This window comes from Lactuca virosa, chromosome 4 (assembly GCF_052849685.1).
Source record: "Lactuca virosa cultivar CGN04683 chromosome 4, Lactuca_virosa_CGN04683_v6, whole genome shotgun sequence".
Classification (NCBI taxonomy): Eukaryota; Viridiplantae; Streptophyta; class Magnoliopsida; order Asterales; family Asteraceae; genus Lactuca; species Lactuca virosa.
This window is the reverse complement of record NC_136429.1, coordinates 156637301-156663114: the sequence shown is the minus strand read 5'-3', so window position 1 is coordinate 156663114 and position 25814 is coordinate 156637301. Positions and strand designations below refer to the sequence as shown.

The following is a 25814-nucleotide window of genomic DNA, read 5'->3' as shown; positions in this document are numbered from 1 at the left end:
TAATGCATGCCATATCCACAAATCCTGTGAGGCCACCGCTTCAAGTATAACGGTTGGATAACCATGATCGCCTCGAGTGTATTGCCCTTTATGGGCATTCAGACAGCAACCCGATTTAGGCTTCCCAACATTCCAGGAAAGCCGTGCACACTTGAATGATGGGGATACAACTGTTGGATGTCACTACAAGTAGGTTTGCGCAGATATCGTGGACCATATAATCTCATGACATACTTACAAAATTTGTGAAGGCTAGTCCGTGCAATACATCCGGACATCCTAAGATTCTCATATAGTGCATCGAGACAAGTGACATACGCTAATTGACGAAGTGCAGCGGTGCATTTTTGTATAGGAGTAAAACCAACTGTACCTCTAGCATTCCGTTTTTTCTAAAAAAAATGGACACGTTGCCGTGACGTCGTTGATGATACGCAAAAACAGAGCTTTATGCATACGGAACCGGCGACGAAAAAATATCATTGAAACGTGGCGTCCTCGACAAAGTAATCATGCATGAGTCGTTCATTAGCCGCCTCACGACATCTTTGTATGTATCTTCTCTTCCTTCAACATGCATTCTCCGCATTTTCGATCTTCTGTTCCGCCTCTTGAATGACATCTATGGTCGTTTCAAGCAAGGCATCAAACATGTCCGATGAAGATGTCGAGTTTGGGAAAAAGTAGCCGTTCCAACCGCCCATTGGTCAAAATCAATTTCCCAAACTCGGCATTTGGTCGCCGAATTGCTGAGCCGAGCTCTGCATGCCGAGTACTCGGCCTAGTGTGCGTCGAGGTCGCCGAACACATTGCCGAATGCACACCATGTAGCTTAAATGGACTTGTGATGTGAGCGGGCATGGGCCCACAAAACTCCTTTCATCTTTTCTATTCGTCATGCTTAATTGCTCATAGGCTCGTTGGCTCATTGGCTCATTTAACCTACCACTTCTCTTCACCAAATCGATTATACTTCACAATGAAACAAATATTGCAAGTCGATTATATCATTTAATCCTCATATCCACCAAATCGATTCTATAAGAACTACAATAAGAATCTTTCCCTTTCAATATTAATACTGTTATAATTTATTTTACAAAACTAAACAATGGATGATTGCATCATTTTCAAGATCTTCCAAGTTAAAGAAAACCGTAGGACATATGACTTTTATAGAAACAAAAATCTCTCAAAAACATACTCTGCGAAAAAAAGAAGTCACTCTGAGAAAAAAATCGCAAGTTTAATATATTTACGTAGGTCAAAATTAGCGAGTCTTTTTGTAACAAAACAGTTTTTATGTTGGAAAAATTAACTTATGAACTCAAAAGACTTTTTTAGTAATTTAGATATCCATTTTATGATTAAAAAAACAATCACAGAGATTTTTACTAAATAAATACATGACGATTCTAATGAACAGCTCAAAATTATAAGATAAATATAATATAACGTATTTATTTATTTATTTATTTATTTATTTGTGATAGCGAGAGATGGGGAATAGGATCAAGAGGGGTAACTGTCAAAGCCATAATTGAAACACATGCAGCCACGTGATGTACGATATGGTACAACTCTATCCTTCTTATTTTGTATTAATTTAATATTTTTAATTCTTATTATTGTCCTAAAAAGAAAGCTAGAGCCTAGTGGGAGAACCTCACGAATCGAATACCACATGTATATGCTAGAGCTTTTAATTATTTTTTAGTTTTAAAATAATGGTTTTTTAGTCATTATCTGAAAATAATTATCCAAGATAATAATCAAGATACGTAGATGTATTTACGAGTGTTTGAATGTGTAGTTTGAGGATTGTTGTGTGATATTGAATAATTAAAATAAGAGCAAACTGTAAAATAGTCAATGTAGTTATTATTATTATTATTATTATTATTATTTTTTTTTTTTTTATTATTTTTTTTTGTTTTTTTGGGTTCAATTATTATTATTATATTATTTTCTAAAATACGTGTACAGATTTGTTGTGATTTTTGTTTACGTCTTTGAATAATCTTTTTATTATTAACGAAAATGGCGATATTTCATAATTATATTTAACAACTTAATCCTTTTATAAGAAATTGCCAAAATAACCACTTGATTTGAAACTTTGTAAGTTTGAAGTAATTATTATTAGATAAAATTACATAAATGGTCCTTGGGTAGACACAATTGACCAACTCTGGTCCTTATGATAAATTTTGTGCATAGGTAGTCCCTGTGGTTTCAAAATGTTGCAAAGACAGTCCTTTTGGCTAAAAGTGTTAACCTTTTCAGTTAAGTCACTTATGAAATGACACATTTGTCTTCCTACCATAGGGACCATTTATGTACTTTGTTCTAGCCACAGGGACCATTTATGTAACGTCATCTATTATTTATTATTATTTTTATTTAATTTATTTATATTACTATGATTTAGGTTTTTTTTTGAAGTTATGTTCGAATATAGTGTTTAATGTTTTTTTTTATATTTTTTTTCGGTTACATTTTTTGATATTTTGTTCATATAGTTTTTTAACATTTTTTTCGAATACATTTATTAATATTTATTTTGACTTTTTGTTTGAATAATTTCTTCTAATTTTTTTTAACTTTTTGTTTGAATATATTTTTTAATGTTTTTTTCTATATTTTGTTTGTTTGTATTTAGTAAAGATTTCATAGTCACTATAATCATAATTCCTAACTCAATTCACTTACAATGATATTTTTATTGTTCTTTTAATATAGATAAAGTTTTATAAGTATTATTTTATAATTCAAATAGTATTATTTTATAATTCAAATATAAGATTTTATAAGTATTATTTTATAACTATACAACACATATAAGGTTGTATAATTATTATTTTTGTAAAGCTTTTTATAAACATTTTTAATAAAAAATGTAAAAAATTTTGTTAAACGTGAATGTGATTAATATAAATTAGGTATACATAGGCTAACCTAAGACTGTCTCGTAGTCTTGACGAGAACGCCCATGTCATTTCACATTGGAATTAACTTTAGTTTTTTCGAGTTATTTAATTCTTTTAGACATTTTTTTTCGATTAGTCTATATGTTCCGATTAGCCTATCTATATTAATCATATTAACATTTAACAAAGTTTTTTATATATTTAAAAAAAATGTTTCTAAAAAGTTTTACAAAAATAATAATTATACAACCTTATATGTGTTATATAAATATATATTTGAATTAAAAAATAATAATTATATTACCTTATATATATTAAAAGAACAAAAAAATAGAAAAATATGATTGTAAGTGAACTAAGATACAAATTATGACTATAGTGACCATGAAATCTTTAACAAATATAAACAAACAAAATGTAAGAAAATCATTAAAAATATATTTGAACAAAACGTCATATATATATATATATATATATATATATATATATATATATATATATATATATATATATATATAAAGAAATTATTCAAGGAAAAAGTCAAAAGAAATATTAATAAATGTATCCGAATAAAACGTCAAAAAAAAAAAAATAGAAAAAATTATACGAACAAAATATCAAAAATGCAAGCGAAAAAAAAACATCAAGAATATATATTCGAACAAAACGTCAAAAAAATTCTAAATCATAGAAATATAAATAAATTAAATAAAAATAATAATAAATAATAAATAAAGTTACATAAATGGTCCCTGTGGCTTGAGCAAATTACATAAATAGTCCTTATGGCATGAAGGGCAAATGGATCATTTCACAAGGAACTTAACTGAAAAAGTTAACACTGTTAGTTAAAATGACTGTCTTTGCAATATTTTGAAACCACAGAGACCATCTACACACAAAATTTGTCATAAGGACCAAAGTTGATCAATTGTGTCAACCACAAGGACCATTTATGTAATTTTGTCTTATTATTATGGATTTAATATCATTCTTATTACCTCTCAATCAAGATTATACATATATAACACAAATATAGCCATGAGGCTTAGTCTAAATACAATAGTAGGCTAATGTACAATTATACGTACTAATAATACTACATCCCTGCAGTTTTATCGATAATAGTTTGCAGACGATCAAATCGGATCGGAAGTCTATAATAATGAGTGGCCATTTGTAAAGATGTCGATATATTGCGAGTGGAACGAACATGAAGAACATGAATATAACCAAAAGCAACTTTGTCTCGAACAAAGTGTTTGTCTATCTATATGTGTTTGGTAGGTTTATGTCGCACCAGATTCGATGACATGTCACATGTATACGACACTAATGTTATTGCAATAGACAATGATTGCCTTCGTTGGTGGGAAACATAAATCCTAAAGAATGGTGCAAATCTGACTGGGTTCAATAGCTATGTTTGCCACTCCATGGTATTCTGCATCTACACTGGAACGAAAAATGATACCCCATCATTTAGAGGACTATGAGATAAGGTTATCCTATATGAACATGTAGCAACCTAAACTAAATCTTGTGATTGTGCATCCTCCAATCGACATCAAAATAAGCAATAAGGTTAGTCAATGATAGGACATGTAGTTGCAGTATGTAGTAATGCAAAGTGTGTTTGAGAGCATAAAGATGAAGTTCTCGAGGATTGTGTATATACAAATATATATGTTGGACTGCAAAAGCCATGTTTGATCTAGTGAATGTCTAAAGTTCCCTAACTAAGTTACAATACGTAGTGGGGTTAACAATAGGGATGACGATGTCGTCCAACTTTTGAGTTGCTTCTGTTGGAGTATTACAAGGGTTTCATTGAAGCATGTTAGCCTCTGCAAGAATGTGATTAACATACTTTTGTGGAGATATGAATGGAAAAATGAAGGAACGACTAATTGACATACCAAAAATAATAATTCAATGCTCTAAGATTAGTCATAAAGAATTCACGACTAAGTTGATTGATGACATCTAAAGAGTCTCGTGTGAGGAATTAATCAAAATAATACTATCAATATATAGTAAGAGATAAGAGTTGGCATGAAGCGTTTGATAAATAAACAAGGAGGTGTCTGTTTACTATGTTGAAACTCAATACATGGGGTGAGCAAAAGTAAATTAGTATTGAACTGAACTGGTACCGTATAGGATAAATGTAACACATGATATTTTGAGCTAGAGTTTTTAAATAATTTTACGGTTATTATTAATAAATTAAAAACAATAAATAAACAAGTTAAAATGATGTGAATAATAAAAATAAATCATAATGATAGTTTAAATTGTAGTTGGAAAGGTAAAATGTAGATATTATAACATTTAGAGTTTTAGGGGAAAGTAGTATAATGATGAAAGTGTGTTTGACTAAATGTTGTCACTCAAGTGAAAGTTGGATAAATAAAATCATGTTATAGGCGAGGAAGGAATAAATATGTAAATATGATTTGATACGTGAGCACTTGGATTTCCTTCGTACGCAAGCAGAGGAGGAGAAGGAATGACACATGTGAAAAGAAACGATGAGCGAATTGACAATTCTTAGGACTAGCGTGAAAGGTTTGGAGCTCGAAGACGCGGAAGTGGTACGAGCGATGAAGGCGAAGATTCGGACAAAACTTATGGGCAAAGTTTAAGTTTTAGGATCGGGTTTTAAATCTATTGTATTTTTATTGTCTTGTAATATATATATATATATATATATATATATATATATATATATATATATATATATATATATATATATATTTCAATTTTAATGTTATGGTTTATTTAAATAGTATGTTTTACAAAATTATATTTGTTTTTATAATTATTAAAAAAATGAAACCCAACAAAAAAAAATGATGACATGAAAATTATTTGGTGTTATAGCATGATGACCATATTCTAACAATGGTACAATAAAATGGCGGTGACATGACATATAAGGTGATACTTTTTTGGAATTAAAACAACATGCACATACCCACAGGCCTCAGGGTGATTGGTATGGTCGTTGCCATTGTGAGTCCATGTAAGCACCAACACCCTTCTTATTCCCCGCCATTTTTTAAGGTGTGGCGTTCGTTGTAGTCAACGGCGTTGTCTGACCAGTCAAAAATGAATTTTGTGTGAATTTTCTCCCGTTTCATTATCTTGTAACAAGAATGCAACTTACCATAAAGGGAGTGGGGGACAGTGTTTCAATCGTTACGAGGGCGTTGTGAAAATGTCACATCCGCCCTCCATACTGTTTACCTACCCATACCGACGAGTCAAACAAAAATAAATGACAAAGTAGAAACACCAATAACATTATTGTTACAACAACTTTTTCATATTATTTATTATGTATAAATTATTAATTTGCAAAGTTACGATAGTTATAAGAGTAGTTAACTATGATGTTTCGACCTTTTTTTGACACATCATATATACAAATCAAATATCATCACACCGTCTATCAAAAGTACCATTTTTTAAATTGTATAAGTACGTAAAAAAAACCGATATATTATATTTAATATTTACTCATTTAATAATATTGTATCATATTTATAGCGGATTTTGGACAACTGCTGCAACCAAAACACCACATTTGTGTATTTTAAATTTGCAAGAGGACTAAACAAATGAAAAAAGGTTTCACACGGATTCGAGCAATAATTTCAAATAATTTGGATGATAACAAATCAAATATGAAAGAAAAGATTCTATATAGTTACAATTCCTAATTAAATATAAAGAACACAGGTATTGAATGATATTGTATCTCTTCAATCGTATGTATTTTGATACAAGAGGTACATGAGTTTAAATACAGAGAAGTACAACTAAAGTGGAGAAATAAACTCCTACATATCTGCTATGACTATTTGACTAGAAGACTAAATCAAAGAACAATGTACACATGTTATTTTAATGCTATTACCCCCCAGCAAGCTCAAGAGCGGGAAGGACTTGAAGCTTGGAACGAAGAAATGAAACACGATCTTTGCCCAAGGGTTTAGTGAAGATATCTGCCAATTGATCAACAGAGGACACATGACAGATATTTAGTTCACCAGCCTCTACTTGCTCTCGAATAAAATGAAAATCCAAAGCAATGTGCTTTGATCAAGTACTGATAACAGGATTCTTGGACATACAAATGGCTCCTACATTATCACAAAGTAACAGTGGTGGAGTGTGAATTGGAGCTTGAAGATCAATAATCAACTGTTTTAGCCACATGAGTTCAGCAGTGGTATAAGCTAGAGATCGATACTCAGCTTCTGTACTAGATCTTGCAACAACTTTCTGTTTTCTAGAAGTCCAGCTAATGAGGTTTGAACCATGAAAAATAGCAAAACCATATTGTGATCGACTGTCATTAGTGTCGGAAATCCACCCAGAATCAGAAAAAGCATGTAATCCTTTTGCTTTAGTAGGTGTGAAGTGTAAACAATGAGTAATCGTTCCCTTGAGATATCTAAGAATACGTTTCACAGCTTGCCAATGTTGATTTGTTGGTGAATGCATAAACTGACACACACGATTGACTGAGTAGGCAATGTCAGGTCTAGTAATTGTTGCATATTGAAGTGACCCCACTACTTGCCTGTATAGCTTTGGATCATAGAACGGATCACCAGCCTTTTGTAGTCGACTGTACGGATCAGCAGGTGTAGACATAGGTGAGGCTAATGACATATTACTCCTGTTGAGAATATCTGTGACATATGCTTGTTGTGACAAGGTTAGTCCAGACTTAGTCCTGTGAATTTGCAACCCAAGAAAAAAATGCAAGTCTCCAAGGTCCTTGAGTGAGAATATCCGATTCAATTCATCAATAAAGACTTGAAGTTGAAGATTATTAGTACCTGCGATAATCAAATTTCCACATAGACTAAAACATAAATTGTAACAGTAGGAGTAATATGAACAAATAGTGAGGTGTCATCTTGACAAGCGCGAAAACCATGTGAGACTAGATAATTTTTGAGCTTTGTAAACCAAGCTCTTGGTGCCTGTTTAAGACCATAGAGAGCTTTATTCAACCGACAGACATGATGAGGGTGACTTCGATCTTCAAAGCCTCTGGGTTGTTTCATATACACCACTTCTAATAGATCGCTATTAAGAAAGGCGTTATTAATGTCCAATTGTCGAATGTACCAACCTTGAGATAGAGCAATCGAAAGCACCAATCTAATTGTTGTCGATTTAATAACTGGACTGAACGTATCAAAATAGTCTACTCCTTCTTCTTGACTGAAACCTTGAGCAACTAGTCGCGCCTTGTATCTGTCAATTGTACCATCCGATCGTTTCTTCACCCTGTATATCCACTTAGAACCAACAATATTGACATTAGTAGAACAAGGAACGAGTGACCAGGTGTTATTTTTCATGAGAGCCTTATATTCTGCTCGCATCGCATCTTGCTAACATTTGTGCTTAATTGCCTGAGAAAAAAGGCGGGGTTCAATGGTAGGGCTATGAGAAAGATCGACATTGAATAACTTGGGTTTGAGAGAGTTTGTGTGTGCACGGGTGACCATCGGGTGTTGACTATTTTCAGCTGGTCGAAAAATAGATGTAGTTGGCAGAGGTTGGGAGGTATTAGAAGAAGAGATGTGTGGTGATAACAGAGGGGCAGGGGACGAAGGGTTTGTAGAAGGAACGACTGACGGGCTAGATGGAGTAATATGTGGAGCAGGGGTGATAGTTGGGCCTGATGGACTGGTTGGATGAATAAAAGGAGCTGAGTTTGGTGGATTAGGAATTTGGGTTGGATTATCAATGACAACCGTAGGTGAAGGATCAGGAGATATGGATGTGTTGGGATCATGACTTGATTGTTGATGTTTGTTTAAATGTTGATAAGGAAAAAAATCTTCATTAAATATGACATGACGTGAAATATATATACGAGAAGTTTGTGGATGAAGGCATATATAACCTTTATGAGAGGCGCTATAGCCAAGAAAGATACAAGGTTTGGAACGAAAGTCAATTTTATGAAGATTATAGGGTCTCAAATAGGGATAACAAAGACATCCAAAGGTTTTTAAAAAATCATAATCGGGTGTCTTGTGGTATAAACGTTGATATGGTGACTCATAAGCTAGACTAGGAGTGATGGTTCTATTATGTAGATAGGTAGCCGTTTTAAAAACATGCTCCCAAAAAATTTGAGGAAGTGAGGATTGAGCTATAAGGGTGAGACCTTTTTCAACAATGACTCGATTTCGACGTTCGACAACTCCATTTTGTTCTTGAGTATGGGGACAAGAGAGACGGTGTAAAATACCATGTTGATGAAGAAACTTAGAAACATTTCGATATTCTCCCCCCCCCCCCAGTCAGTCTGTAAACTTTTGATATCACATTGAAATTGAGTTTTTATCATTGTTCGAAACAGTAAGAAAGTTTCAAAGACTTGAGATTTTTGTGATAAGAAATAAACCCAGACAAATTTAGTACAATCATCAATAAATAAGACAAAATAGCGACTTCCATTAAAAGAGAAAACGGGGGAGGGTCCCCAAACATCAGAATAAACTATTTCAAACGGTTTTGAGGATGTTACATGGGAACTAGGGAGATGAAGTCTATGACTTTTTCCTAGTTGACACGACTCACAAACAGTAGGAAACTTATTGGTAGACACGGGAAGATTGAATGTAGAAACTAAACGTCGAAGAAGCGGTTCATGTGGATGTGCAAGTCGCTTGTGCCATCCATTAAGTGAGGTGCGACTACCGGTAAAAGCTTTGTGAGTATGAGGGGGAGGTAGTCGATAAAGGCCTTCATGTTTATCCCCTTGAAGGATTGTTTGTCCCTGAAATGTCTTAACAGAACACGATTTAGGCCAAAATTCCATGTCAACATCATTATCTTCTATCAATTTAGAAACACTAAGAAGATTTTTAGTAAGGTTAGGAACAATTAGCACATTTGGCAATTTGAGATGAGATACAGAAGATGAGCCAACATGAGAAATAGACAAGTGATTACCATTTCCTACTTGAAGCTTTTCATCCCCTGTGTATGAATCGGCTATGTTGAGCTTGGTAATGTCGGGAGAAACATGATCAGTAGCACCGGTATCAAAATACCAAGTTGGATCAATAGATGATGGGCTGTTCTGATGGGCTAAAACAGCTTGGCGCTGGTTTGCTTTAGGATTGGGCCGTCTAGATGGAAAATCTGTTGGTTTCCCCTTTGCCAGCAATTAATAGCTTCGTGACCAGGTTTAGTACACAATTGACAAATTGGGCGTCGTCTCCTCTGGTCAGAGCTGCGATTTGCATTAGAGGAATTTGACCTTTGATCAACATTTGATGGAGTACTTGATCTGTGACCAGCATAGGAGTGAGAAGAGCGATGATTTGATCGATTAATTGTTAGGGCAGAAGCAGGGGCTTGTGAGACGGACGCAAGACGAATATGTTCCTGTTCAATCCTAGCTTCTTCCTGTAACAAAAGACCTATGAGATCATCAACTGTTAGAGTTTCAGACTTCATCATAAAAGCAATAATGAAACTGCCATAAGATGAATCCAGGTCAGCAAGAATGTAGTTGATTAGGTCTTCTTCATGAACTGGGCGTAAGTTCTCTGCTAAAGAATCAGCAATCGACCTTTTTCTTTCAATGTATTCCATCATAGTCATAGACCCTTTTGTAAGGGTCTGAAGTTGATTTTTGAGTTGCATACGACAAGCCCTAGTTTGAGCTTGATACAAGATTTCGATAGTTTGCCACGCTGTGTAAGAAGAGTTTGAGTGGGCAACCAGAGCATGAGCTTGATCCGTCATTGTGGATTTGAGCCATAATAAGACAAACCTATCACGTTTCTTCCAGACAACATAATCGGGGTTTGGTGCTGTGGTGGCAGGAATAGCAGCAACCGCCGGAGTAGAATCAGGGGCTGGAACGGCTGCAACAGCAGGAACGGTTATTGTTTCAGTCGGTGGTTTAGGATTCAGAACATAATCCTCCAAATCGAAGGCTTCAAGGGCTGCGACTATGGTTGTGCGCCAAAGTGGATAGTTGGTGCGATCGAGTTTCACAGTGATTTGTGGTATTTGAAAATTCAAGGTAGGGGCTGTGGTGGTAGCCAGATTGAGAATACTTTGAGATGCAGATGCCATAACAAAGAAAAAATCAAAGTGTTATCAGCTCTGATACCATAAAGAACACAGGTATTGAATGATATTGTATCTCTTCAATCGTATGTATTTTGATACAAGAGGTACATGAGTTTAAATACAGAGAAGTACAACTAAAGTGGAGAAATAAACTCCTACATATCTGCTATGACTATTTGACGAGAAGACTAAATCAAAGAACAATGTACACGTGTTATTTTAATGCTATTAAAATAATATATCAATAATTAAAAAATTCACGTTTTTGTAAACCACTTCACAAATTCGAGAAAAAGAAAAACTCTTATTGCTTAATACCAAGTAAACTTTGGATTATAGTTTATTTAACAAATAAAACTTAAGAAATATAATTATTTAAATACTGATTTTTATAAGTAAACTTTGGGTTATAGTTTGAATATATGCTAGAAATATAAAATTTTGTTTCATTATTTATCGGATATTTTATTTTCACATATTTAGAAAAGAGGATGATAAAATGTAAAAATAATGAATAATGATGGTGTGGTCCAAAAAAATATTAGAGAATATTTGTCCCTGCAACGTTCAATCCATTCATATATATATATATATATATATATATATATATATATATATATATATATATATATATATATATATATATATATATATATTTTTTTTTTTTTTTTTCTTATCTCAAATATGTCAAGTCATGTTCATTGCTAGAACATGGTTGATGAGGGGATCACCATGTGCATGATAATATGTTATTTGGTTGGTGTGGAAATATAAATGTTAATTGGTTAGTGTAGAAATATAATAAACTAAAAAATGGACATAAGTATTTAATTTGATTTTCAGAATTTAGTTATCATGATCCACAAGTTACTAACAGTTAAAACTTCTACAACTGTATCAATAGTGGCAGGATTACAATTCAAGACCGCTACGACAACCGACAAGATTCACCAAACCTAATGAAGACGGCGACAATCAAGCTTCATAAAGGCCATATACAAGACAAAACGAAGACAAAGTCGATTACTAACGCGTCTATAAATATCGTGTTTCTATAGAAAATTGAGTTTCATAATTTTTTTTTCTTTTTGTATTTTAAAATCAAATAAAGTTTACATTTATTTGATTGAAATAAAAAAGTTGTTCCACAATAACTTTTTATATAAGAACTAGAGTTTGGACCGTCTGCGCGATGCTGCGGAAGTCCGGTATGTTGAAAAACGACATGGATAAAGTTTTAGGAGAAATTTTGAGACAACTTTCAATATAGTTACTTTCAACCATAACCCAAAATTGCAAACTACAATATTGTTTTCTACCACATTGATGCTAATTTATGCAGTTTTATGGTGACGATCTTGAGCCAAATTCCCAAATCAAACAACATAACAACTGTAATTACATTCAAACATTTGTTAATCTTTTATCATCTTAAAAAAATAAGAACATAAGCAGGGTGCTAAAAAAATTAGAGGTCCCAAGATAACTTTTTGCAAATTGTACCACAAAAGTATAAAAATAAAATTTTTATCTTAACAATTATATATAGAGGAAACGGACAAAAACAAAATTTGAAATATATCATATTTGGTACAATACTACAAGACAATTAATAAAAATTAATATTAATGAAAACGAATACTATAAAAACAAATTATATAAGGAACGAAAAATGTAACTTTAAAATATAATAAGGAACCGAAATCGCAACTTACAAAATACCAATTATATAACTTTATAATAATTAGTGATGAAAACTATTATTTCAAAATTAGTTGAGGGGAAAATGTATAAATATAAAAGTTTGCTATAAGAAGAGTCAAAATTGTTATTTCAAAATATAATCTTATTTGAATTTTGTATTAAATGCTTTAATAATTATAATATGATCTGAATTTGATAGTTTTGGCTCTAGAAAATGTAAAACCAAATGAATAGTGATTTCCTCTGGCAAACTCATTTTGGTATTTAATATATATATATATATATATATATATATATATATATATATAAAACCTTATTTGAAATTTGTATTAAATGCTTTAATAATTATAATATAATCTGAATTTGATAGTTTTGGCTCTAGAAAATGTAAACCAAATGAATAATGATTTCCTCTCGCAAACTCATTTTGGTATATATATATATATATATATATATATATATATATATATATATATATATATATATATATATATATATATATATATATATATATATATATATATATAGTCGAGAACCGGTTAGGCCAGTTACCGAATTTTGAGAGAATCTTAGGCCCGAGACTGGTTTTGCCTGGACCGGTTAAAGCCTGATTTTGTGTACGTCTAACTCAAATGGGTTCAACCTCTCATCAGGCCCATAATGATGCTTTCAATTTGTTGTGTTAAATAAGGATGCCAAAAAGTCATGTGGGGTCCTCGTCCCGTATGACGGTATTTGTTTGAAATAATTGGGGTCGGGAGTAAGGACAGTGCCAATGTTAACCCCCGTTTTAATTTGGAGGCGGGGGTGGGCAGTCCTGTCCCAACACCCCAATAGGGGTCCGTTAATAAATTATATATATTTACACATTAATTATATAAATATAATAAACAATAACATGATTTTGACGTGCCAAAATTCAATAAAAAACATGTTTTTAAGTTGTTTGTAACATATAAAATTGTGCTATAAATATTATTTGTTACCCAAGAAAGTAGCCCAAAAATCAATCGGGGACGGGAAAACGCGGGCAGGGGCGCGGGTAATAAGAGGTATTCGGGGGCGGGGGCGGGGGCGGGGGCGGAGAATGCAATCTCCGTCCCGTTTGCCCCCATTGACATCCTTAGTGTTAAACTTAGAGGTGGCCAAACCGGATATTTAATCCGAACCGAACTAGTTTGAAAATCGATCAGTATGAAACCGGTTTTTAATATAAAAAGATTCGATAATTTCTATCCGATTTATGACAGTTATTAGAACTTAGTTTTTGCAAAACCAGTTTACAAGTCTATTCAGTTCAAAAAAAAAAAAAAAAAAAAAGATGACACACCTCCATTTTCTAGTTAAACACCCCCCCAAAAAAAAGATGTTTACAAGTCTATTCATTTCAAACGAGTTTCCTCCAAAAGTGATTTCTTGTTAATACATATATAATATATATTTGCAGTTTCTAACCACCTACATTGTTAATGACCCAATCTTTAAGACTCAACTTATTAGCAAGAGTTATCATTCCGATTCCGATTCCGACTATCATCAGATGACACACCTCCATTTTCTGCTGTTTCCAATGCACTATCGGAACCGGAATCCGCGTTTCCCATGCGAATCGGTCGCAAAAAACCTTGCATTCGCAACAAATAACTCTGGCTAGACGGCTCACTCCTCCTCATGTAACGGGTGGTTGCAACAGTTGACCCATCGGGGTCAGCAGGGATGGTGGGAAGGGCATTTAGGTCAAGATTTGGAAATACAGAAGATCTGCATCGAGGGCATTTCACATTTAATCTAAGCCATTCATCAATGCATCCCACATGGAAGTTATGAGCACATGGAAGCCCACGCACCTGACAATACCATTGTTACATATTATTATCATTAGTAAAAAAAAAAAAAATAAACAAATTGTAGGTTGCTATTATGGGTAAAGAAATGTAAGATTACCTCGTTGCCTACATGGAACTCTTCCAAACAAATTGGACACTCGCTACAATCGGTGGGAACGGCTTTCAGCATGAACTTTGGAAGCTCTTGGATTAGTGCTTCCACTGCTTCTCTCTAATTTCCCAAATTACAAAGTTTGTTTTCAGATAAGAGATACACAGTAAGGGTTGTTTGATAGTTGCTGATTGAGTCAGATATGAATCCAAGCCTCTTATCAGACCCAGTAAGAGGCATATCAGAGATTATAGTACCGAATCAGAGGATTCTAATTGTGGTATGAAACAGTCTGAATCTGACCGAGTCAGACCCAGCCTCTTACCAGACTCAGCAAGCAAGAGGCATATCAAACAGTCCACGCTAGCAGTATTAGATTTTCTTTCCAAAATAACCCTGAGAGATGTAATTTATTATTACCTGGGGTTCAGTCAAGTAAAGTCCTGGATGATATGAAGCTGCATCTTGACCCATACCTCTCATTTCTTGGCCAGCAGCAGTTTCAAATGCCCAATCAGGTACACGAATCATATCAACCAAAACCTACAACACATTTCTTTCGTTTATTTTCATAAATCTTGAGTAAGCTTAAAAAATGAAGTGAAAATGATATATCTAAACTAAGGGTACACGTACGTACCCCATATTCTGAAAGAGGAATCCCTTGTTGAGCACGTAAAGAATGAGCTTGTCTTCTTCTTAACCACTGTAGAATAGATGGATGTTATAAGAATATCAAACTGAAATTAAAGTCTTTGAGGTGTTTTATGAAGCATACGGTTTTCATGGACATTCCAGCAAGGCAGATGAGTCCACAGTAGCTGAAAAGCAACCATATAAGGAAACCCCATTTCTGACCTTCTTCAGGCAACTGTAATGATGATTTGCACAAAAACTTTTCATCAAAACTTTTCACTTGAAACTAATAGTTGAAGAAAATAAAAGATTATATTTACACAATCTCTTGCACTACTAAACCATAGAGATCCAATAATGGTCCATGCCCAGAGGAAAGGATAAAGCAATACACAAAGAATGGAGAGAACCACCACTCTTCCACAAAAACGAGCATGTCTCTGTTGTCGCCCAAAATCCCTATGTCATTTGATTTGAAATAGCAACTATGAGCTATGAAGCTATTAGCAATTTGAAGATATGATCAAGAACAACTTACAATCCCAATCCTGAAGCAAGTCCATTGTCCACAAACATCAAGAGCCGGAACACAAAAACAGTAGAGTAATCGACCTATTTCAAACAAGGACAACATGAATGAATTGTGCTAAGATGAATGAATTCGAAAAAAGGAGGAAGATCGAGAGTTTAATTTGGAAATCACGTACCACAATCCATATGTGCAATGGGTGCGTACAGAGATGGTAATGGTTCCAATTGATCGCAATGATAATTCTAATAGTTACAGTCGTCAAGGATCAACAAATGAAAACGGAAACGAGTATAAAAAAAGGAAAAGATTATATATCGCGAAAGGATACATGCTAGTGGCAAGCATCGCTAGGAAAAACCCATCATACCTGCAAATTTCGGAGTTAGAACTCATAGAAATCAGGAATTTTACAAAAAAAAAAAATGATGAATTTTGAAAGTAAAGTATGCGAAGATAGGTTATGAAAACGAACCACTTAAAATCTGCTCCCCTGAGAGTCATTCTGAAGACGAATCAAGTTACAAAACCCTAGCTTTTACTTCAGTACTAACTGAACTATAATTTGTTGACGTAAAAGCTTTAAATCCGAGGATGAAAAAGGCACGATTTCACCCGATTTTGGAAGAATGGAGACTGAGAAAGGAGTAAAGCAAACGCCGTAGATGCCAGTGCCACGATGTTTGAGAGAAATGTGGAGATGAAATTGCGAAGAAGTTAACGGATTTTGGATGACATAAAGTAACGGCGGTTTTTGAGCAACAACCCGAAAGCAATTTCTGGGACGATGTTAACTGTTAAGGGCTAAAAGCAAGAAAGTAAAGTTCGGTGGTTAATATGAAAAAAAAATTAAAGGATAGTTGGTTTTTTATTCTTAAAGTAAAGTTCAAGAGCAATTTATATTAAAAAAACAAAACGTAAATTTGTTTTGGACTTTGGAATTTAAAAAGGTTTTTGGTTAAAAGTCAAAACCCAAATTTTTTTTTTTTTTAAATGACTCGTAATGGTAATCAAATTTTATATTTTATACATATTTAGTCATTAACTTATTTTTGTACTCAATATATTATTGAATTTGTTAAAACTGCTAAAAAAAAGTATAAATATGACCGGATATATTGGGTTTTGGATGGTTCTGATGTATTTTCCGGCCAAATATGAGTTTTTCAATCATTTTAGACTTTTTCGATTATCTTCTCCGAACATGTTTGAATGTTCTTCATCATGTTCATCGTGTTTATCTTTTAGAAACGAAAAGCCTTATTGTGTTCTTCTCTTCTTGTGTCGTGTTCGTCTCTTTAAAAAACTCATTATATTCATAAGTCGTTCTTGTTTAACCCAAAAATCGTTCTTTTTCAAGCTTCAGATTAAAAAATCGAATTGAACCCTTTAAAATCGTTCATGTTTAAGGTTTCAAAACCCATAGAAGATTTGTTCAAGCTTCAAACCTTAAAATTGAACCCATATTTAAACCCTAAAATCATGTTCAAAGTTTCAGATTTTGGATTTCGAAATCTACCCGTAAAACTGTAATTATTCAAGCTTCAAATATGTATCTATTCTAACTTCAAACCCATAGTCAAACCACTCAAACCTAATCGAACACATATTCAAACCCTAAAATCACGTTGGAGTTCTTGAGTTTGTGATTCTGGAAACAAAAACTATAATATAAAATCGAGAGAACAACAAACCTAATTTTTTTGAGTTCTCGAGTTTGATTTTTAGAACTAAGAACAAAATGCAAACCCATATCGATTTTTGGAGTTCTTAAGTTTGATTTATATGTGTTTCAGAGGAGAGAGAAAAGAAAAGAAAATGAGAGAATGTAACGACCAAAAGTTTAATATTTGACTATACTCTATTTTGATATGTAAATGTTAAAGTAGGTTGTTATTCCGAAAATGACAACTTGCTTTAGATTGAATATATGTAACGTCTGGTTCCTAGTATGTATTTAAAATAATAATTTATTCACTTTTATAGAGAAACTCGACGAGTTGGAAGCCCCAAACTCGTCGAGTAGAGATTATCAGGACCGCGGGTTGAGAAACCTACTCGACGAGTTGGGAGGCCTCAACTCGACGAATAGGCTGACAGATGTGAAACCCTAATTTTCGGGGTTTGTACCCTATTTAAATGTCTTAAACCTTTCATTTTGGCCTCATTTTGCAGCCTCTAAGTCCCAAACCCTAAATCTCGAAACCCTAATGCTATTGTGAGTGTTTGTGAGCCATTTCAAGTGTTTTAGTGTGTGTTTTGAAGCCATTGGAAGAAGGAAGAGCTTAGAGACACAAGAAGGAGCATATAGATCCAGAATCCTTGCCTCATACACAACATTTTGCTGGTATAAAGCTTGAACCTTGCTTTGTGGTCATTTAGATCTCCATTTTTGAAGGTCCTTGCTTATTTTGGTCCAAATGATATGATTCTTGGGTTTTAGGCGTCCCAAGTGGAGAACACTTCAGATCTAGGGCCTTAAGGGGTTTTCATGGCATAAAGGTGCCAACTTTATGGCCATGGAAGTCTCATGCAACCTTTAGACCATCATTTTGGTCTTTTGAAGCTTCTATGGCCATGCATGCGGATAAAGTTTAAGACTTTACGTGATCATTTAGTCCCTAGAGTCCAGATCTATGATCTCGTGGTCTATCTTTTAGTTTTGATGGTGTTTGGATTAAGACCTTGGCCTTTTTGGGTTAGGGTTTGAGCTTAATCCATTTAGGAAAGGTATCAAGGGGTAAAGTTTGAAACTTTACCCTTCTAGAGGCATTTCCAGTCTAGATCTGGAAGATGGGACTTGGATTTGAAGGATAAGGGCTTAATGCATTAAGAAGGATGGACAGACTGAGGAACTTGACGAGTCCACAAGGGAACTCAACGAGTTGTATTAGGAAAGTCCCGATTCTGTTAATAAGGAAGAACTCGACGAGTTGGATCGCGATTTCACGCTTCTGTGATTTATGGGAACTCGGCGAGTTAAAGGGTAAACTCGACGAGTTGGGTCAACTCGGACCGTTGAATTTGACTTTGACCTACGTTTGAATTTGACCATAGTTGACCCTAATGGGTTATGAGTATGAAATGACAGCTAAGGGATTGTTTGGTTCAGGGATTGTGTGACAACCGTCAATTTCTGGTCAAGTCAAAGTCAAATAAAGTCAACAAGTCAAACCGGTCAACTCAACTAACCCTTGTATATTAGGGTTTACATTATGTTTACTATTGTACAACTCACTATCTTAATGAAAAGTATCACTTAGGGTTCCCACATGTTTGGAAAATCTAAACCCTAATCGGGGTAAAATGATGTAACTACTCAATAAAATACTATTACATACCCTACGGGGGGTATAACACTCATAACAAGGTTTAACGGGGCTTACGAACCTTTCATTTCGAGGCTAAACACTCACAAAGGTCACAAACAAAGTCTCTCTAAATCTCTCTCACTCTATCTCTCTCTCTCCCAAATCTCTCTCAAAATCTCCTTCCACTTTTTATAATCATTCGGGGCATCCCGACCCATATCTTAGTCAAAAACCACTCGAAACGGGAAGATTTCTCGAAAATCAACCATATAGAACCGAAACTAGCTTTAAGGACCGAAACCCTAATAGAACCGAACCTCCCTTAAAGAACCGAAACCTTTTAGAACCGAACTCCCCTTTGAGGACCGAACTCACTTTCGGTTCGGATCAAGTCCCTTCAGACCGAAGCTCCGCCTGCTCTCGGTCCATTTCGCTTTTGGTCCATTTCGCTTCCAATACGCCTTCGGTTCCCACTCGAGCATTTTCGCATGCGAGTCTTCTCGGACGGAAACTACTTTCATTTACCAGCCCATAGACCGAACCTACCTTCGGTTCTAAGCTCCAAGGACCGAACCCTCACCTCAGACCTCGCAGGTTCGCCTCTTGATCCCAGTTTTCGAGTACTTTCGCGTTTTAAGCTCGTTTTTCATGATTTTAACATGGGATTTTCACCCAAACTCATATTTTGGCTTTTAAGACCCTATATATTCATATTTTAATCACATTTTTGGGGGAAATCTTAATTTAAGAATAATATCTATTGTGTAAGATATTGATTTGGAGTGTTGACTTTTCATAAAGTTATGACACAAGCTATCTCCCATACCCACTTTATGATAACCCCCCAGTCACTATTCATATCTACCTAGTCAACTATTTGTCCTCTCACACTCCCCTCCAGCAAGATATCTTGATCAAAGACTGGAAAGCCCTCATCTCTTCTTCCACTTTACTCGCTCTCTCACCAAAAAGCAAACACCTCTCTCTCACTTTCTCACTCTAAAAACTCGAGACTCCAAGGCTGATATTGAGCTTTTCACTCACTTTTAGTAAGTATTTTCATCCTACATTTGAACATTCTTCCCACCTTCACTCAAATTATGGGTCTCTCATAACAAATATCGCCATATTTGTTCTTAGATCTTCAACTCTCCAAGCATTTACCAAGTGTTCTTGACTTGGAAACCTCTTTTATTCAGCATTCATCTAAGGAAATCACTCAAGGTGAGTTCATACCCCTACATTTTCATGTTTTCTTCAAGTTTTAGGGGGGGGGGGGGGGAATACAAGTTAATACACCTTAATATAACTCAAACTCATACTTCAGCTTTTCACAGAAAAGTTGAGTCCTATTCACGGACTGTTTAGACCATTTTAAACTTAATATCTTTCAAAACTGTTTAATATGCAAGTAGTTCAGGTTTATATCTTTCTAATGATGTTGGGTCAAAATTATGGTTTATACTTTACTTTTCTAAGAAAATGTATTTTTGTGTCTTGGACCGTAAACAACTTGGTGTTTACGGCCGTATACGTGTTTACGGTTGTGTTTACGGCCGTGAACAGGTTTACGGCCGTAAACCCATTCACGGCCCATGTCTACTATATATAGGGTGAGGAGTGCATAGTTGTAGTAAGGTGGAGAGCTTAAGTGTGTGAAACCCAAGATGTTCCAGAGAGAGAAAGTGAGAGAGAAGAGAGGAGCTTTAGTGTGTGTTAGTGTGTGTGTGAATCTTGTATCTGGATCTTAATTCATATCAATTCATACAAGATTCATCTTCTTCTTCTCCTTCTTCTTCATTTGATCTGGCATCATCCGTTTGATTGGGATTCCGCACCATCAAACGGATCTGATTGATACACAAGCAGATTGGGGACTTACAATTGGTATCAGAGCTTGGTTGTATCAATAATTTTTGTCAGATCTGGAGCTTATTTGATCTTATTTTTGAAGTATTCTTGCGTTTTTGGATAGATCTCTGAAAATTAGGGGGGGTTTGTTCTTCGCGTTTTTCATAAAAACGAGTTCTGGATCGAGTTTTGGAGCAAAAATGGTGAAAAACGTCGTTTTTTTTTGCGATCTGTTGAAGGGTTTACGGTCTCTGAAGGGTTCTCGGCCTTTGAAGGGTTTACGGCCGGCGGTTTGCGGTCGGCGGTTGCGGCTCGGACGTTTGCGACTCGGACGTGTGCGGCTTGGTGGCTTGAATACGGCTTGGTGGGTTAGGCTCGGCAGCATCAGTCTCGCACACGCATCTAATAAAAAATTAAGAAGCGATTTTGGGGGTGCCGGGGATCGAACTCCCTACTAATCCACGCGTCTTACCAACTCTTGTAGGCTGCATCTTGGTTCATCCCTTCCGATTTTAATTCAAATACACTCCCATTCGCACCTAATTTCGCCAATTTGACATTTTTAGCCCAATATTCAAATTTCTTTTAATTTTAAATTCTATTTTCTTCCAAAATTTTAGCTTTTAATTTTAAATTTTAAATTTTGACTTTTGACTTAAAATTTTGACTTTTCCTTTTAAAATTTGACCTTTGACTTTAAACTTTGACTTTTTCGTTTAACCTTTAAATTTTCAATTTTAGCTTTTCGGTTTGACTTTTAAGTTTGACTTTTTAAGTTTGACTTTTTAAATTTGACTTTTAAGGTTGACTTTTGAGTTTTTAGTCAAATGGCATATTTTTAAAACAATGAGTTCTTCAAACACCAAAGTCAATGAAATTTCTTGTTCTCAAACATGCATTGATAAAGTTAAAAATCTTCTTGAGCATATAGAATTATTACGTAGAGAGAATGAGGACTTGAGATATGAAGGATATCAACTTAGGAAAGGACAGAAACCCTGAAGGCTGAATTAGAAGCAAAAACCAAGGACTTTAGAAAACTTCAGGAAGAGTATAGTATTAAGAGTACACATTATAGATATGTAATTGAACAACTCGCTGAGGTAACTGCTGAGCTTGACACATTGAAAAACAAATTTGAAAATGCAGATTTTACTTTTAGAAAATTTGATGTGTCAAGTGAAGTAGTTGCATCAATGATAGAAACTAATCAAAAATTCAAAGAGAATCAGTCCAAGGGTTTAGGATATGACAGAGTGCCTCCTCCTTTTAATCACACCTATCAGTATAACCCTTTGACAAAAGAGGAAATGGACAGAGAGCCACATCTCAAATATGGATTTGTGTCAGGAGGTAGTATTAATGTTGAAAATACTAATGTTTCTACTTCCCATGCAGATCAATATTTAAGTCAATCAAAGCAATCAGCTGAAGAGAGTGTGTCTGATAATAAAATTGTGTCAAAGTCTGAAGACTTAAATTTTTTCGATATATTTGATGATATCTTTGATAATTCTGCCGTGGATGTGCCATAAAGTATTGAGCTGAACGATTCTAATGTTTCTACTTCTTATGCAGGTAAAGTAACGGAAGATGAGAACAAGGAGAAAACTTTTGAACAAACCAATGTCTCCTTGAACTCTGAATCTGTTGCTTCGAACTCAGTTGCTTCTGATCAACCTGCTGTTGAGAAATACAGGCCACCAATTCCAGTGAAACAGAGTACCTGTTGCAATTGTGCTTGTGGGAATAATAAGAGACAAGGCATGGATACGCCACCAGGGGCAGGAAGAAACAATTTCCCAGTGAAGAAAAAGACTTGTTTTCACTGTGGAACACCTGGATACATTGCCATAAATTGTCCAAATCGCGCATACGTTCCCTACTATGCACAAGGCTGGCAGAACGCGCCAAGAGGGAGATCTTTCAAAAGAAACCCTTTGAGGCCACGTTCAGATAATGGCGAATGGAATGCCCAGAAGGCCAAGAATCAAACCCATAAGGCCAAGAATCAAAATCCCAAGGGCAAGAAGGGAATGCCGACCAAGAAGCCAAATCCAAGAGATGCTCCCGCGAAGCCAAAATCAAAGTCATCTCAACGGACAACATCAAGTTCAAAAGCAAGTGCCGAGGCACCCATCCGCTCGAAAAAGAAATGGGTTAAACCCAACTACAGATGGGTTCCGAAGGTTCACTCTCCCAAATCACCCAATGACTCTAATATTTCTTCATCTTCTGTTTGTGATAAGCAGGATATGTCATGGGAGAGAGTTCCTTGCACGGATGACAAAGGTCAACCCAGTTTCAAAATGGACTGGGTTCCAAATACCAACTGATCCCGCTTTGTGTCGGAGCAGCTATGGAGGCATATCATCAGACATCGGTTTGTTGATAGTGGCTGTTCCAGGCACATGATAGGAGACATCTCTCAACCGTACAACATTCAGAACTTTGTTTGAGAGTATGTGTCCTTTGCGGGAAAGGAAGAAAGGAAGGGATCACACATGGGGTTAATGCTTAATGACATGAAGAATTTTCGGATCTGTTATGAGATTATGCGTGCTGTTCTCAGACCTTCTGGATGAAAATTCAATCGGTGACTTACAGTTTGAGTTTTCTTCTCGATTCTCCTGAGTTTATCTTACTCTGTTTCATTTCAAAGACATTTTCCTTAATTTCATTATATGACTTTCTTTAGTAGGTTGTTTTGGGAAGTGATATGAAGTATAGTGCTAAAGGGCAATTTATGATGCGTGTAATGCACTAAAGTCGAATTGTCTAGACTATGTATTCAATGTGCTGGTAGGCACAAAGGATTCAAAAGGACTAGACATTGATTGACCATGAAAGGACTTGACTAATATGAACTTAGATAGTTTCATTTGGACTGACCATACGACGCTCGGGTAGATTGAGCAGTGAGATAAACAATGAACCTGCGAGATACACTAAAAGTTAATTATCTTGAACTGTGGCTCAACATTTCCTTGATGTATGGACTCATGTCCTTAATTCCGGTATTGATAGGGCAAGTGGGGGGTTCTGATAAAGTAGGTCTGTAGGAAATTATTTTCTTGCTTTCTATCTGTCAGTGATATGTTGCTTCCTTTGCGTGATCGGAACATATCCGACCTGGATTGCAACATATGCAACTCTAATTCTACACACCTCCTTATCTATGAAATTCTTTCTATCTGTTAGCCATATGTTGTCCCCTCTGCGTGATCGGAAGATCCGACCTGGGACACAACATATGCAACATTCTACCTCTCAATCCCTCTATCTATGTTAGTCATATGTTGTTCCCTCTGTGTGATTGGAAGACATCCGACCTGGGATACAACATATGCACTTCTATATCTGACCTCTTTCTTAATGATTGAATACTCACCTAAAGTAAGGAATTCTTTGGAAGTTCTTGATTATCGGGGTATATCGGGAAGTGGGAAACACGTTCTAGTACATTTAAAATTGAACCATTTAATAGGTTGTCTGTAGATCTTGCTGCTTAATTTAAGTGGACAACAATATCCTTGGTCGTCGTCAGCTAAACGTCCATTTAGGAATATATATCACAATGACTTGTCACTTATAATCTGTCCCAATTGTCAACATCCTTTGTGTTTAAGTGGACCACAATACCGGTGATTGACCAGATGTAGACATGCAGGCGTGTGCTGATAAACGATATTGGATCGCTTGACAACTTTGATCCCAAATATTTTTGTTTTTGTTAAATTTGTTCATAGTTTTCCTCTATGCACAAATTTAGGGGGAGAATTAAAAAATTCAAAAAATCAAACAAAAATCAGAAAATTAAAAATCCAAAAATAATTTTATTTCTGTTTTATTTCTTGTTCAAGAAAATCAAAAATCCAAAAAATATTTTTGTTTCTGTTTTATTTTTTTCAGAAAATATGAAAAATCCAAAAATATTGTGTGCTAAATTTTCTTTTAGTTTTGTTTTGTCTTGAAAAGTGAATTCAGATGTAGATGAGACTCATGTAGACTGTATCGAGATTTTCTGAGCTAAGGCTTCATCCGTGATCATCAAAGAATTCTCATTCGAAGGAGCAAGAAATGAAGACTATTCTTTCAACATTCAATCCTTCAACCCCATAAGCAAGGTCAAGCTGTAATTGAAGATTATGTGACAGATTGCATTGAAGCCTCCTTAATCAATTTGCTGCTATCTTGTACCTGCTGAAGTGATCCATAAGTGCCGTTCTCTATTCTCTCTGAAGATTCTCAAGCTGAAAGCGAAATTTTCAAGAATCTTTTCAAGAAGCCTCCTCACCCAATGTGCGTTTAATGTCAAATTTTGAAGAAATTCCCAACTGCTCAAGATGAAGTCATTCATTGAAGATTAATCAAGTTCATCTTGAAGTTGTGAAAAATTTGAAGATTAATACTGAAGCCAAGCTCCCGATGAAGATTGATAAGAAAAGCCAGCTACCTTTTTAGGGGGAGTTTGTTGGGTCAATTAGAAAACAAAGCTATAAACCAAGGGGGAGATTGTTGGGTCAAAATTATGGTTTATACTTTACTTTTCTAAGAAAATGTATTTTTGTGTCTTGGACCGTAAACAGCTTGGTGTTTACGGCCGTATACGTGTTTACGGCCGTGAACAGGTTTACGGTCGTAAACCCATTCACGGTGTAACGCCCCGTTCCTGGTACGTATTAAATGTCTTTTATAAAGAGCTACTCGGCGAGTAGTAGCCCTAACTCGGCAAGTAGTAGCCCTAACTCGGCGAGTAGATGCCAGATTGGACGCGGGTTTTAA

The 25814-nt window shown here is 35.0% G+C and overlaps 1 protein-coding gene across 2 annotated transcripts; it reads right to left on the bottom strand.

Moving 5' to 3' along the window:
* Positions 1-14122: 14122 nt before the first annotated feature.
* LOC145107592 (E3 ubiquitin-protein ligase SIS3-like) lies at positions 14123-16613 on the bottom strand. Of its 2 annotated transcripts, none has more exons than XM_079044493.1 (10): positions 16343-16613; positions 16199-16237; positions 16046-16112; positions 15877-15950; positions 15659-15797; positions 15481-15573; positions 15343-15408; positions 15123-15245; positions 14709-14822; positions 14123-14611 (listed from the first exon to the last, which is right to left on the bottom strand). In XM_079044493.1, the coding sequence occupies exons 1-10, from the start codon at positions 16369-16371 to the stop codon at positions 14261-14263; spliced, it is 1095 nt and encodes a 364-aa protein (XP_078900619.1). In that variant the 5' UTR covers positions 16372-16613; the 3' UTR covers positions 14123-14260. The 2 variants fall into 2 exon arrangements, with proteins under 2 accessions (XP_078900619.1, XP_078900621.1); XM_079044495.1 differs by having other exon boundaries at positions 15731-15797.
* Positions 16614-25814: the final 9201 nt, after the last annotated feature.